Here is a 12,862-nt window from a genome sequence, read left to right as displayed (position 1 = left end):
GAGAAGTGGGAAGGAAGGAGTGTGTGTGTGTGTGTGTGTGTGTGTCTGTTGGGGTGGGGGAAGAGGCACTGTAAGAAACATGGATAAGAAACAGCTATCTCCACTCTCATAACCCATTGGGAATGAGGCTGGGATTGGTCAGGGTATAGAAAGCCTCTTAGGCAAAAATAACCACAATGCCACCCCCTCCCTGGACCATTTGATGTCTGGACAAAGACCAGACACAGCTGTGCTTGGTTGCAGGGCCCCATGCAGGGTTTGGAGGAGGACAGGTCAGGTCAGGGCTGGTGCCGGAGAATGGGAGAGTCAGGCCCCAGGAAGGCTAACCAGGTCTCAGCAGAGGAACAAGAGTAGAACAAAGTAGAACTTCAAGGTAAAAGAGCGGCCTCTCCACACCCTGTTGGGGATACCTGTGGGGGAAGGGTGTGGAGGACTTATGCCAAAAGAGCAGTCAGCCCAGAGGCCTTGGGCCTCAGCTTTTTCTATCAGGGAGTCAAAGACCAGGGGTAAAGTAGAGGCAGGCAAAGCAACAGTCAGAATGGTGTTGGCCCTGGCTGGGGTGGAGATGGTTGGGGAGGGCGATGGGAAGGTGGCTGGAGGGGAAGAAGCTGAAATGGTGGGGGCCCTACCTCACCTCCTCCCACCCCCATCACATTCCCACATTGATGGTCGCACCTGCTGGGCTTCTCTTGGCCTCCTGCCCACGGCCTTCTTTGTCTCCATTTCTCTCAAGCCCTGCAGGCACCTGGGAATCAAGACATCACAGGGCTCTAGAGCTGCTTTAACCACTAAGCAGCAATGTGACCTCTGGAAAAGTCGCTATTCCCTCTGGCTTTCAGGTTCCGCATCTGCGCAATGGGGACCATTCGTTTATAAATAAATGGAATAAATACAAGAATATAGGTGAAGGACCTGCAAAGTGTGTAGCACACTGGCGGCCCTCCAGAAATGAAGCTGTCAATCAGTGTTCATAGAATAAAAATAATAAGTAGATAGAATATTATGTAGCCATAAAAAGAAATGGAGTATTGATAGATGCTACAGTGTGGATGAAACTTGAAAACATCATGCTGAGTGAAACAAGCCAGACACAAAAGGCCACACACATATTGTATGATTTCACCTACGTGAGGTACCTAGAATAGGCAAACGTATAGAGACAGAAAGTTGAACAGAAGATATCAGGGGCTTGGAGGAAGGGCATGGGGAGTCAGTGATTTTTTAGGGGGGCTTTTTTTTTTTTTTTTTTTTTGACAGTCTTACTCTGTCACCCAGGTTGGAGTGCAGTGGCGTGATCTTGGCTCACTGCAATCTCCACTTCTTGGGTTCAAGCAATTCTCCTGCCTCAGCCTCCCGAGTAGCTGGGACTACAGGCGCGCGCCACCACGCCCGGCTAATTTTTTGTATTTTTAGTAGAGACAGGGTTTCACCGTGTTAGCCAGGATGGGCTCGATCTCCTGACCTTGTGATCCGCCCACCTCGGCCTCCCAAAGTGCTGGAATTACTGGGATTACAGGCGTGAGCCACCGTGCCTGGCCGGGAGTTACTGTTTAATGGGTACAGGGTTTCTGTTGGGGATGATGATGACAAAGTTCTGAAAACAGACAGTGGTGATGACAGCACAACATTGGGAATGGACCACCTCATGCCACTGATTTGTGTACTTATGAATGATTAAAAGGTAAATGTTATGATATGTATATTTTACACATTAAAAATTTTTTTAAAAGAATACATGTTACAACATGGATAAACCTTGAAAACATTATGCTAAATGAAAAAAGCCAGACACAAAAAGCCACATATTGTATGACTGCATTTACATGAAATGTCTAGAACCCGCAAAGCCACAGAGCTGGAAGGTGAATGGATGCTTCCCAGATGCTGGAGGAGGGGAGAACTGAAAATATTTTTGAACTAGATAGGGGTAGTGGTTGCACAACACTGTGAATATATGAAAAGCCACTGAAGTGTACGTACACTTTAAAATGGTAAATTTTGTGTTATGTGAATTTCATCTAAATTAAAAATAATGTAATACATCGAACTCTTGTAGAGCGTTTCTCAGTTTCCTTCTAACGCCATGTCCGTGATTGTCTTACATGGTCCTTCTCTTTGCTCCTCTCTGCTTGGTGTATGTGAGTGTATGTGCGACGGGGTGTGTGAGAGCAGAATTGAGGGGTGAAGGAGCGTTTCCTGACTGCTCCACGGGAGTGCCAGGGCTCTGGGAATTTACCCAATCTCCTCACTCTGGACTGGGAATGAGGGTGGAAAGGAGGGTTCCCTTTACATAGGATCCAAAAATGTCAGAGCTGGGCAGGCCATTAGAAAACACGCCTAACAACCTCAGACTTCAGATGGGCAAAGTGAAGCCCGTCGAGAAGTGACTTGCTCCGGACCACAAAGCCAGGCAGCCTCCTGGCGAGAGGATGGGAGGGGTGTGCCGGAGCGGGGACTGCAAGGCCTGGGCTACCATCTGCTTCTCGGGCTACTTGCCACCTCACAGCGAGAGGCCCTGGGCATGGTTAGAGGGTGGGCAAGAAGATTTAGGGAGTGGGAAGAAGAAAGCCATTGGGATTCTTGAAAACAAGCTGCCTACTCTCTGGCCTTCAGCTAGGGGCGGGCAGAAAGGAAGCTGCACTCACACAGGCTCCTGCCCTGGCAGACCCTGCCCACCCAGAAGCTCCCAGCCTCTAGTCAGGACTTCACCCCGCCCCACCACCTTCCAGCCCTGCTCTCCGGAACAGCCTCTGCTCTGCAGCAGTATCCAGGCTCTCTTGTTTATCGGCCAGAGACACAGAAGTAAGGCTTCTGGCGCCCCCTAGCTCCAGCAGGCCATGGGGGTCTGCGGGGCAGCAATAGCAAGCACGCAACCTTCCGGGCCTGGGGACCCTAACGAGGCAACCCCCAGCCAGGCAGGTGCAGTGGTGTGCACCTGTAGTCCCAGCTACTTGGGAGGCTGAGGCAGGAGGATCGCTTGAGCCCAGGAGTTTCAGACCAGCCTGGGGAATACAGTGAGACCCTAACTCAACAAAAAAAAGAAAAAGAAAAAGAAAATCACCCCAGCTCAGCCTACATACACTTGGCTGGCAAGCATGAGCAACCTCCTTACTCCATCCCCACACACGAATGAACCTAGAGGTCCTGAAAGCCTTTGGTGGGGTGGGGTGGGGGGAATCTCTGTATCTGTATCTGCCTAAAGATCCACTCTTTCACCACAGCTGGAGTGCAGCTCTGAGAGGGAGGCAGGGGTGAAGGTATGGACACCCCTTTCCCCCACATACTTCACTCCCCAGAACACCCTGTGCCCTGCTGAATGCCACCAGCTTCACGGACAATAGTTAACCCCAGCAAAGGAAGTCTTCCCAGCCATTTCCAGGCCAAAAACTCCCCTCCCTCCACCTCCCCCTTTCCAAGCCTGATCTTGGTGTCATGACCTGAGCTGCTGACGCAAGTTCCTGAGCTGCTGGGAGCTTGAGGAATGGCTGGGGCCAGGGAGTCGGGAAGCTGTGGGGACTGGGAACCCCTGGGGGACCATACAGGGCCACCCACGTTGCCAGTCATGCCCTGCCAGGGTTGTCTCATCTAATTACCATGCCTCAAAAAGCCCCATAGCTGCTCCTTGAGATGACAAACTCGAGCCAAGATCCCCTCTGCAGACAGCCCCCAACTCACTTTCCAGCTTCCCTGCGACCCTCCAGCCTTCATTCCAACTCATCGCTGCCTCACTTGCTGGGAGCCCCTTGTCTTCATGCCTCTTTTCCATCACTGAGCCCTGTGCTTAGCTGTGCTGCCACCGAGCCGCACACATTTGCTCTTTTCATTACACAGTGTCAATGGTGGCTGCTGCCCACCTGCCATCACAGGTAGCGGTTCCCGTGGCTCTTCACATAGCTGCTCCACTTACGTTAGTCCCAAGCCCGTTCATTCCCTGCCAGTCCCAGGGCAGAGCCTCACGAATGCCTCCACGCCTGTAAAGAATGTGGCTGCATCTTGCCGTTGTCCAAATTCCAAGACAGGAATTTCGATGTGTGGCTTCCCTTAGAGCACCCTTATGTTTACTGGGTGTTTATTGAACATTGACACTAGGTATCATGACATGGTTCCCAAACAACAGTCAGTGACTTCTTCAGTCTGAGTATCACTAGGAAGGGGAGGTCGTGTCCAAGGGTGCCAAGTGCAGGCCCACAGCTTAGGCAAGGAGGAGGGAGAAAATACAGGGGAATGGAAGCGAGAAATAAAAAAAGATAAACAAAGAGGGAGGGACAGGAGTGCTGAAGGTAGGTCCTGTATGATTTCCATCTTGGAGATACTAAACTGAGGCATACAACTTGCTATTATTTAATTTATTATAATTATTATTTTGAGACAGAGTCTTGCTCTGCTGTCCAGGCTGGAGTGCAGTGGTGTGATACTGGCTCACTGCAACCTCTGCCTCCTTGGTTCAGGTGATTCTCCTGTCTCAGCTTCCCAAGTAGCTGGGATTACAAGCGCACACCACTATGCTCAGCTAATTTTTGTATTTTTAGTAGCGACAGGGTTTCGTCACATTGGACAGGCTGGTGTCGAACTCCTGACCTCATGTGATCCGCCCACCTCAGCCTCCCAAAGTGCTGCCATTACAGGCGTCAGCCACCATGCCCAGCCTTATTTTATTTTTTTTGAGACAGGGTCTCACTCTCACCCAGGCTGGAGTGTAGCTGTGTGATCTCAGCTCATTGCAACCTCTACCTCCCAGGCTCAAGCAATCCTCCCACTTCAGCCTCCTGAGTAGCTGGGACCACAAGCGTGTGCCACCATGCCTGGCTATTTTTTTTTTTTTTTTTGTATTTTTAGTAGAGATGGGTTTCGCCATGCTTGCCCAGGCTGAACTCCTGGGCTCAAGAGGTCCTCCCTCTTTGGCCTCCCAAAGTCCTGGGATTACAGGCGTGAGCCACCATGCCTGGCCTAGTTTACTACTTTTTGCTATTCTGTCTCATTCAAACTTCGCACCAACTCTACAGATTATGTGTTATTTCATTTTTACGGATGAAGAAACAAATGCCAAAAGATTAAGCACTTCACCCCAGGTCACCCAGCTAGTACAGGGACAGAGTTGGAACTTTTTTTTTTTTTTTTTTTTTGAGATGGAGTCTCGCTCTGTCACCCAGGCTGGAGTGCAGTGGCACGAACTCAGCTCACTGCAACCTCCACCTCCCGGGTTCACGTGATTCTTCTGCCTCAGCTTCCTGAGTAGCTGGGACTATGGGCGCACGCCACCATGCCCACCTAATTTTTGTATTTTTAGTAGAGACTGGGTTTCCCTATGTTGGCCAGGTTGGTCTCGAACTCCTGACCTCAGGTGATCCACCCACCTCGGCCTCCTTAAGTGCTGAGATTACAGGCATGAGCCACCGTCCTCGGCCATGAGTTGGAACTCTTGATCAGGCCCCTCTGAGTTCACCATGCCATGCTCAGGCTGCTTTCATCAACAGAGCCAAAGCACTTGACCTCTTCGTGCCTTGGTTTTGCCATCCATGAAACAGGAAAATAATCCTAGTGTCAGAAATATAAAATGTTGTCCTTGCCTGGCAGCCTTTGGAAGATCCACCTCTTTGGGATGGCAGTAGGGAGGTGTGCTCTCCTGGCAGCACGGGCTGCCTGCGGCCCTTGCTGGACAGGAGAATTCTGGAAAACAACTTCATTCCTGTCTTCAGCAGATCTGACAGGCCCAGAGGAGAAAGCCTGAAATAGAAACTGGCTGCCCTTAACCCTCCACGGGTTCAAGAGAGCTGTTTGTCTAGCTCTGAATAACCCATTCTATAAAGAATATTCCGGGAATTTCCTTATGTGGCAGGGCACTGGACTGGGTGATTTCACTGGGCCAGAGGAGCTCTCCTCTCCATCCCCACCAGCAGAGACAAGAATTGGCACTATTCAGCCTTGAGGAAAGAATGTTGAAAAGATGGAAGGATCTCTGAAGGCATGAACGGCTATGACAAGGAAGGTGGGATACAGTTCATCTCTATCTCTGCTAGGCTTGGATAAGAGGGCATGAACTTTGAATACAGCCACCAGGACTTAGATTAAAAAAGAACTTCCTGAGAGAATTGAGATTCTATCAGGAAAGAGGAAAGGAGCTGTAGAATCTATTTAGATCAGGGCTCTCCAACAGAAACATAATGGAGCAACATCTATAATTAAAATTTTTTGTTTGTTTGTTTTGAGACAGGGTCTCACTCTGTAACCCAGGCTGGAGTGCAATGGCATGATCTTGGCTCGCTGTAGCCTCTACCTCCTGTGCTCAAGCAATTCTCCTGCCTCAGCCTCCCGAGTAGCTGGAACTAAAGGCGCATGTCACTATGCCTGGCTGAATTTTTTTTTGTAGCGACGAGCTGTCACTATGTTGCCCACACTGGTCTTAAGCTCCTGGCCTCAGGTGATCCTCTTGCCTTCCAAAGTGCTGGGATTACAGGCTTGAGCCACCACACCCGGCCTAAAACATTTCTTACTTTTTTTTAAAAAAAAGGAAACAAGGCTGGGCGTGGTGGCTCATGCCTGTAATCCCAGCACTTTGGGAGGCCGAGGCGGGTGGATTACGAGATCAGGAGATCAAGACCATCCTGGCTAATATGGTGAAACTCTGTCTCTACTAAAAATACAAAAAAATAGCTGGGCGTGGTGGCACATGCCTGTAGTCCCAGCTACTTGGGAGGCTGAGGCAGGAGAATCCCTTGAACCCAGGAGGTAGACGTTGCAGTGAGCCGAGATCGTGCCACAGCACTCCAGCCTGGGCGACAGAGCAAGACTCCATCTCAAAAAAAAAAGAAACAAGTGAAATTAATTTTTATTATTACATTGTTATTATTATTATATTATTGTTTTTATGTATTTTATTTAACCCAATAGATCAAAAATATTATCAATATGGGGCCACGCACAGTGGTTCATGCCTGTAATCCCAGCACTTTGGGAGGCTGAAGGGGGTGGATCACGAGGTCAGGAGATCGAGACCATCCTGGCCAACATGGTGAAACCACATCACTACTAAAAATACAAAAATTAGCCGGGCGTGGTGGCGGGCGCCTGTAGTCCCAGCTACTCGGGAGGCTGAGACAGGAGAATCGCTTGAACCCAGGAGGCGGAGGTTGCAGTGAGCCGAGATCATGCCACTGCACTCCAGCCTGGGTGACAGGGTGAGACTCTGTCTCAAAGAAAAAAAAAAAATCAATATAAAGTAATGCAATCAATTAGAAAATAATTCATGAGATGTTTCACACAGGTTTTTGTATTGTTTTCAAAATCCAGTGTGTGGTTTAACTTGCAGCATATCTCAGTTCAGATTGGCCACATCTCAAGGGCTCAATAACCATACATGTCTAGTAGTTACTGTATCAGACAGCATGAGTTTAGGATCACCAATAACTGTCTGACACCCAGTGGTAAATGCAAGGTGTGGTCTGGTTTTATCTAAAGACAGAAAGTGTTTTAGGAGGCCTTTGTGCCTGAGGGCTTATCAAGCTGGAAGGCCAAGGGAGCCTTCCTTTTTAAGCCCTTCTCTGCCCCTTCATCATTGCTAGAAATACAAAAACACCAGAGCCCTCTGGCGAGTCTGAGAACGCACTCAGTGGTACTCCGTGATCTCCGTTCTGCAGAGGGAACCCAGGCTCTGGCAGCCTAACAGATTCAGTGGGATGGGCACTATGCCAGGGTGATTGAGCAGCGGGATCCAGGACAAGGGCTTGCTCGTGGTATAGACAAGTTAACCCTATTCTCTCCATAGCAAGAGACGATGTTCTGTACTGCAGCCAGTCTGTTGTCTTGCAGATGTGAGTGACTGGCCATAGGAGGAGACGGGCCTGACAGAGGGGATGGAGAAAGGCCAGTCCACCCCCCTGCCCCAGGGGGGTTTGGGGACATAAGAAGGACAATCCCAGACTACCCTGTCTTACCTGCACTCTTCCCTGTGTCTGTGGCACTCCTCCAGGTGTCTGCATGGCCCTCTCCATAGTGACCTATGTGTAAATGTCATCGCTTCTAAAAGAGCCACTCTGCCCAGCTCAACTCCACCACTTTCTCTTCTTACCCTGCTTTTTTCTCTTTTTTTCTACAAAAAAAAAAATTGTATTTGGATTTTATTTAGAATTTTATTTATTTATTTTGAGACGGAGTCTTGCTCTCTCACCCAGGCTGGAGGGCAGTGGCGTGATCTCAGCTCACTGAAAGCTCCGCCTCCCGGGTTCACACCATTCTCCTGCCTCAGCCTCCCGAGTAGCTGGGACTACAGGCGCCTGCCACCGCGCCCGGCTAAATTTTTGTATTTTTAGTAGAGATGGGGTTTCACCGTGTTAGCCAGGATGGTCTCAATCTCCTGACCTTGTGATCCGCCTGCCTCGGCCTCCCAAAGTGCTGGGATTACAGGCATGATATTTAGAATTATATTGAGTTTATGGACAAATTGGGGAAGAAATTAAATCCTTTTTTTTTTTTTTTGAGACAGAGTCTCGCTCTGTCTCCCAGGCTGGAGTGCAGTGACATGATCTCAGCTCACTTCAACTTGATCCACCTCCCGGTTTCAAGTGTTTCTCATGCCTCAATCTCCCGAGTAGCTGGGACTACAGGCATGAGCCACCACACCCAGCTAATTTTTTTTTGTATTTTTAGTAGAGACGGGGTTTCACCATGTTGGCCAGGCTGGTCTTGAACTGCTGGCTTCAGGTGATCCACCCACCTCGGCCTCCCAAAGTGCTGGAATTATAGGCGTGAGCCACTGCGCCCGGCCATCTTTATGATATTGAACCTTCCTACTCATGAACCTGATAGATCTTGCCTTTTTTTTTTTTTTTGGTTAGATTCAGGGGGTACATGTGCAGGTTTGTTAGAAGGGCACAGTGCATGGTGCTCAGGTCTGCGCTTCTATTGATCCTGTCACTCAGAGAGTGACCACAGTGCCCACCAGGAAGTTCTTCAGCCCTAGCTCCTCTTTCCTTCCTCGCTTTTGGAGTCCCCAGTGTCTGTTGTTCCCATCTTTGTGTCCATTTGTACTCCTTGTTTAGCTCCCGCTTATAAGTGAAAACACGCAATATTTGGTTTCCTGTTTCTGTGTTAATTCGCTCAGGATAATGTCCTCCAACCGCATCCATGTTGCTGCAGAGGACATGATTTTGTTATTTTTTATGGCTCCATACTATTCCATGGTGTATTTTCTTCAGCACTTACCACCACCTGAGGTTATAAATTTAGTTGTTCATTATCTACCTGCTCCATTAGAATGTGAACTCCATGAGGGCAGGGACCTCATCTGGCTCTCCACTGTACACCCAGGGCCTAGCTCAGCGTCCAGTACGTAGTAGGTGCTCAATAACTACTTTTTTCTGAAGGAAAAAAAACTTCATTCATAGAAGAACCAATGCAGCGAAGGAGCCATATTTCTCACTTTCATTTTTTCTCTCAGCATTTCTGAATTTAGATCCATTCACTTCAGAGAATAACAGACATTTTCCAAGTGTTTTGGACGAGAATACGCTCACTTCTTCTACTCCTAACGGTTCAGAATTGCTTAATCTTCCTGAATAGTTGGACGAAGTTTCTTCCCCCTCTGTCTCATTATTAGAGACCAATAGAGTTATTCCTTGTTGATTAATTACTTGGTTTTTTTTGAGCCGGAGTTTCACCCTGTCACCTAGGCTGGAGTGCAGCGGCATGATCTCGGCTCACTGTAACCTCTGCCTTTCAGGTTCAAGTGATTCCCCCACTTCAGCATCTGAGTAGCTCGGATTACAGGCATGCGCCACTATGCCTGCCTAATTTTTGTATTTTTAGTAGAGACAGCGTTTCACTACATTGGTTAGGCTGGTCTTGAACTCCTGACCTCAAGTGATCCACCTGCCTCAGCCTCCCAAAGTGCTGGGATTACAGGCATGAGCCACTGTGCCCAGCTAAATTGTTTTTTTTTAATTCTCTGTTAGGTAAAAAAGTTATGAGGGGAGGAGACTGAGCTGTCATGGGCAAGGCTGGGCCGCTCGCCTAGCCTCACAACACTCCTCACATTCTTCACTATCACAGCAAAGGGATGTCTACAGTCCTGCAGAAAGGCCTCAGAGCTTTATATTGCTAGAACAATATATCCCACTCTTCTGGCAATCTGGGGGAAGGGCAGAGACTATGCCTTGTATTTACAAAGGAAGAAACCAAGAAACACAAAAAGGCAAGAGAGATTCTCCTTACTGCAGAGCCTGCCCCAAGATGGCAGTGAGACAGTACTTGCTTGGGTTACAGAACACAGGGGCCAACTCTCTTCCTACTCCACAGCTACATTCCAGAGAATGGCATTTTCGGACCACAAGTGGTTTCCAGGGCCAGGCAACAAAGGACTTATCAGACTAACTGGAAAAGAGAAGCTGATGTCCCCAAACCCACTCCAAACTCCAAACTCCAAAGTCTCCATTCTATGCCCCAGGCACGTTTACTCTTCCCTGGGGTGCAGTGTACAGACCTGAGCTCACTTGAGAGCCTGGGACAGCCCATCCATGTTGGCAGGCTGGCTCCCTAGAGCCATCTCATCCTTGTGAGTTGATAATTTAGCATAACTCCCCCAAAGGATGCATTAGTAAAGGACTCTTGAAGATGCTGAAGAATTTTCAAACCAAAGGAATGAATTGCTAAGAATAAAGTAAGTTGGAGGAGATGCTTTTCAGCTTGGGGCCTGCCCAGCATCACGCTGTGTGTCACTCAATAATCTATCAATTATAGATTATAGTTAATCCTGTTGAAATGACTACAGGAACCCAGCAAAACATGCCAGAGGATCCTCTTTGACCTCTATCCCAAGCAAACATATGGTGGTAATGGATGTCAAGACATGGGAGGGAGCTGGAAAGTTCCACTAAAGCTAAGTCTAAATGAAGCTGGGCTCTGGGTGGGGCAAATCTTGAGAAATGGCATCCTATTGCAGTTTGGTTTTCTTTCCGTGTTTATCATCTCTATCAGTATTCTCCTTTAGGCACAGTGTAAATTGAACAGAACTTGGGAGAGAGAACACAAGGACTGGACCACCTGCTCTGCTATATCATAACTGAATCTTGGGCATATTTTCTAAGAATTTTTTTCTTTTAGAGACAGTGTCTCGCTCTGTCACCCAGGTTGGAGTTCAGTGGTGCCATCATAGCTCACTGCAGCCTCGAATTTCTGGACTCAAGTGATCCTCCCACCTCAGCCTCCTGAGTAGTTGAGACTATAGGTACATGCCACCACACTTGGCTAATTTTTAATTTTGTTTTGTTTTTGTTTTTTGGGTTTTTTTTTTTTGAGACGGAGTTTCACTCTTGTTGCCCAGGCTGGAGTGCAATGGCACAATCTTGTCTCACTGCAACCTCCTCCTCCCAGCTTCAAGCAATTCTCCTGCCTCAGCCTCCCAAGTAGTTGGGATTACAGGCGTGTGCCACCATGCCCAGCTAATTTTTTTTTTTGAGACGGAGTCTCTCTCTGTCGCCTAGGCTGGAGTGCAGTGGCGTGATCTCGGCTCACTGCAAGCTCCACCTCCCGCGTTCACGCCATTCTCCTGCCTCAGCCTCCCGAGTAGCTGGGACTACAGGCGCCTGCCACCGCGCCCGGCTAATTTTTTTGTATTTTTAGTAGAGACGGGGTTTCACTGTGTTAGCCAGGATGGTCTCGGTCTCCTGACCTCGTGATCCGCCTGCCTCGGCCTCCCAAAGTGCTGGGATTACAGGCGTGAGCCACCGCGCCCGGCCATGCCCAGCTAATTTTTTGCATTTTTAGTGGAGACAGCGTTTCACCATGTTGGCCAGGCTGGTCTCGAACTCCTGATCTCAGGTGATCCACCCGCCTCAGCCTCCCAAAGTGCTGGGATTACAGACGTGAACCACCGTGCTGGGTCCTAAGACTTAATGTACTAGTTTCCCGGGGATGCCATAACAAAGTATGTATCACAAGCTTGAGTGGCTAAAACAATAGAGATTTGTCATCTTACAGTTCTGGAAGCTGAAAGTACAACAGGAAGGTGTTGGCAGGGTTGGTTCCTTCTGACAGCTGTAAGGCAGGGTCTGTTCCACGCCTCTCCCCCGGCTTCTGGTGGTTTGCTGGTCCTCTTAGGTGTTCCTTGGCTTGCAGATGCATTATCCCGACCTCAGCCTTCACGCGGCGTTCTCCCCATGTGCGTTTCTCTCTGCGTCCCACTTCCTCCTTTTAATAAGAGCGCCGTCATATGGGAGTAGGCTCATCCTAATGACCTCATCTTAACTTCACCATATCTGTAAAGGCCCTATCTCCAAATGAGGTCGCCTTCTGAGGTACTAGGGGGTAGGGGTACATTTGGGGGGTGAAGGAAACAATTCAACCCGTAACACTTTCTTTCCCTCTAAATGGGGATTAGAATACAGTATTTCTTCATATAATTGCAGTGGTTGTGAAAGTGTCTCAAAGAGGCTTGGTTCCTAGAAGCTCAGTAGACATCTGGTTTGTCTGAAAGTACATGTGCCTTGGAGCTGTCTGAGTCAGACTGCACCCTTAGGGAGCAGGGCTCAGGTGGGGTAATCACCCTGTGAGCATCCAACACAGGTAAACAGGTGCTTGGCCAATGCGTTTCCCTGATGGTGAAGAGGAAAGGCTGGAGAGAAAAATCTGCTGATAAGCCAGGGCTAGAAAAAGTCTGATACCAAGTGCTGGAGAGGATGTGGAACCTCAGGAGCCCCTGTGTGCAGCTGTCTGAGTGTGCACTGGTAAAAACACTCTGGCAACATGCCAAAAAGGCAAAGCTGTATATGGGATGCCCCAGCAATTCCACTCCTAGGTGTAGGTGTATACTCTAGAGAAATGCCTACATAGGTGCCCCAGGAGATGTGTGCAAAAATATTCATAGCCGCAT

The 12,862-nt window shown here is 48.8% G+C and overlaps 1 protein-coding gene across 3 annotated transcripts in view; it reads right to left on the bottom strand.

The window, feature by feature from the left end:
- Positions 1-12,862, bottom strand: part of ITFG2 (integrin alpha FG-GAP repeat containing 2) — a 47,141-nt gene that overhangs the window by 10,721 nt on the left and 23,558 nt on the right. The window contains exons 13-14 of one of the 3 annotated variants that reach the window (XM_063784762.1): positions 7,932-8,086; positions 575-745 (exon numbers count right to left, since the gene is read on the bottom strand). The exons of 1 other annotated variant lie outside the window; for it this stretch is intronic. In XM_063784762.1, the coding sequence (XP_063640832.1) occupies positions 631-745; positions 7,932-8,086 (270 nt within the window). In that variant the 3' untranslated portion in view covers positions 575-630. Of the gene's footprint in view, positions 1-574; positions 746-7,931; positions 8,087-11,877; positions 12,181-12,862 lie in introns of those variants that run through there. One more of the 3 variants, XM_016922559.4, reaches the window with a different exon arrangement.

The sequence above is a fragment of the Pan troglodytes genome, chromosome 10 (assembly GCF_028858775.2).
Source record: "Pan troglodytes isolate AG18354 chromosome 10, NHGRI_mPanTro3-v2.0_pri, whole genome shotgun sequence".
NCBI lineage: Eukaryota > Metazoa > Chordata > Mammalia > Primates > Hominidae > Pan > Pan troglodytes.
Note: the sequence above shows the minus strand (reverse complement) of the source record. Positions and strands in the feature narration are given on the sequence as shown.